Genomic DNA, 2,182 nt, shown 5'->3' with positions numbered 1-2,182 from the left:
CGGAGCCGACGCCAGGGAACAGTGGGAAGAGGCCGATCTGGGAAGTTATCCACGATTCCGTGTGGCCAAAACAAGGCGGCATCCAGGGAGGCAGGAATTTCCAAATTCCCGTTCCCACAGCAACGCGGGGTCACCTCGGGAGCCGTTGCCCACCGGCCCGTGGTGCTCTGGGACAGAAAGCAGCCTGGGAAAGGGGGTTTAGAGCAATCCTGGCTCGACCCCCTTTGTGTGCATGGGCAGGAGCCTTCCCAGGAGCCTTCCCGGCATCTCCAGGGGCGCCAGAGGAGGAGGAGGAGGAGGGGGAGGGAACAAGGAACAGGCGCTCCGAGGGTCTCAGGAGCCCCGCAATCCCACAGCTCCGAGCCCATCAGCCATGAAGGGAATGGAGTAACGGAGGGAAAGCAGCAGCACGGAGATAAATCCCTGCCTGAGAAGCCCCTGCGTGGACTGGGATCACCGGGACACAGCGGGAAGTGCCCAGCTCCTGTACCCACAGGACCATCCCGGAAAGGGACACTGGGATCAGAGCCACATCCCAGCTCCCGGAGCAGCTCTGGAGCTCTGAGCGGGACGGAGACTCTGACACAAGGATCAATTCCTCATCCTGCTTTCTGGAACAGCTCCAGAGCTGCGAGCAGAGTCAAGGACGCTCTGTGTGTGACACAGGGGCTGATCCCCCATCCCGGTTTCCGGCACGGAACAGGAGCTCTGAGCAGGGTCAGGGGCGCTCAGCATGTGCCCCACGGATCGGAGCCACATCCCGGTTTCCAGCACAGCTCCGGAGCTCTGAGCGGGGTCAAGGGCGCTCCTCGTGCCCAATCCCAGCTCATCCTGGCGCTTTCATGTCCCTGCCGCGCGCTCGGATCCGGCTCCAGCGGCGCCGGCCTGAGAGAGCCTCAAACACACAGAGCAGGGACCAAACTGTGCGGGAACAATGCGGCCTTTTCCAGACCTTCCCAAACATTCCAGCGCCCGCCAAGAACCCATCGGACCCTGACACTGCTGGTCACGAGTCGGTCCCGGTGTCCCCTGGAGCTGGAGGACACAGCAGCTGCTCCTCTGGGATACGCGGAGCGCTCCCAGCCCCACGACCGAGGGGAAGGAAAACCCACGGATTCACAGCCTTGGAATAATCTCCAGCAGCTCTGCAGCCCCCTGTGCCTGCTCCAGGGATGGGGGCACGAGGGGCGAGGCCACAGGGACGGCACATCCCTAAGGAACACCCTACATCCCTAAGGAACACCCCACATCCCACTGGCTGGGAGCACCCACGGAACACACGGGAAACTGAGGCAGGAAAAGAGGGACAGATCCGTCTCCCTGCAGCCACCAGTGCACGTTCCAGCCCTTCCCAGGCCTCCTGCATCCCGTGGGATGGGGCTCCCACAGGAAGGGAACAGAGGGCTTGGCCATCCCAGAGAGAGCAGGAGCCCCATGGGGAGGGGTCTCCGCACAGAGCTGATCCGGCCCCCTGCCCGGTCCCTCCCTGTGCCCTCTATCCTCCTTGTGCCCTGTCCCCTCACTTGTGCCCTGTCCCCTCCCTGTGCCCTGTCCCCTCACCTGGGCGATGTCCCCCTCGAGCCGCGGGGGCCGGATGCTGGACAGGTGAATGGTTTTGTGGTCCCCGGAGTTGAGCTTCACCACGATGGCGTCGGCGTTGAGCACCTGCATCACCTGGGGACAGAGACAGAGCTGAGGTGGGGACAGCGGGCACCTGGGCACAGCTGGGCACAGCTGGGCACACCCAGGGCCAGGTGCCACCAGCTCTGCCACCCCGACTTCCACCCCCGGCACAGTGAGTGGCTCCAGCCCCATGCCAGGTGTCCAGGGGGTCACCAGGGGAATGTGGCTCCCGGGACAGTGACATGTGGCACTCCAGGGCACTGCCAGCTGCGTGTGTCCTGTGCCAGGGCTCAGCCCCCCAGGTCTCATTCCAGAGGCAATTCCAGAGGGGACAGGAGCGCCAGCTGGATATGTGACACGGGATGATGCTCGTGGAGGAGGGAGCAAGGACAGCCTGTGGTGGGAGCAAACTAATGAGGATCATAAAGTCATGGAATGCTGGAATGGTTTGGGTGGGAAGGGAGCTCAGAGCCCCTCCAGTGCCAGCCCTGCCATGGCAGGGACACCTCCCACTGTGCCAGGCTGCTCCAGCCCCAATGTCCAGCCTGGCCCTGGCCAC

At 63.8% G+C, this 2,182-nt stretch overlaps 1 protein-coding gene across 1 annotated transcript in view; it reads right to left on the bottom strand.

The window, feature by feature from the left end:
* SND1 (staphylococcal nuclease and tudor domain containing 1) overlaps positions 1-2,182 on the bottom strand; it is a gene marked incomplete at its 3' end in the record, with an annotated part of 92,485 nt that overhangs the window by 53,128 nt on the left and 37,175 nt on the right. The window contains exon 12 of the mRNA XM_017739384.1: positions 1,561-1,674. Within this exon, the coding sequence (XP_017594873.1) occupies positions 1,561-1,674 (114 nt within the window). The remainder of the gene's footprint in view (positions 1-1,560; positions 1,675-2,182) is intronic.

Source organism: Corvus brachyrhynchos, unplaced genomic scaffold (genome assembly GCF_000691975.1).
Source record: "Corvus brachyrhynchos isolate BGI_N302 unplaced genomic scaffold, ASM69197v1 scaffold197, whole genome shotgun sequence".
Classification (NCBI taxonomy): Eukaryota; Metazoa; Chordata; class Aves; order Passeriformes; family Corvidae; genus Corvus; species Corvus brachyrhynchos.
Note: the sequence above shows the minus strand (reverse complement) of the source record. Positions and strands in the feature narration are given on the sequence as shown.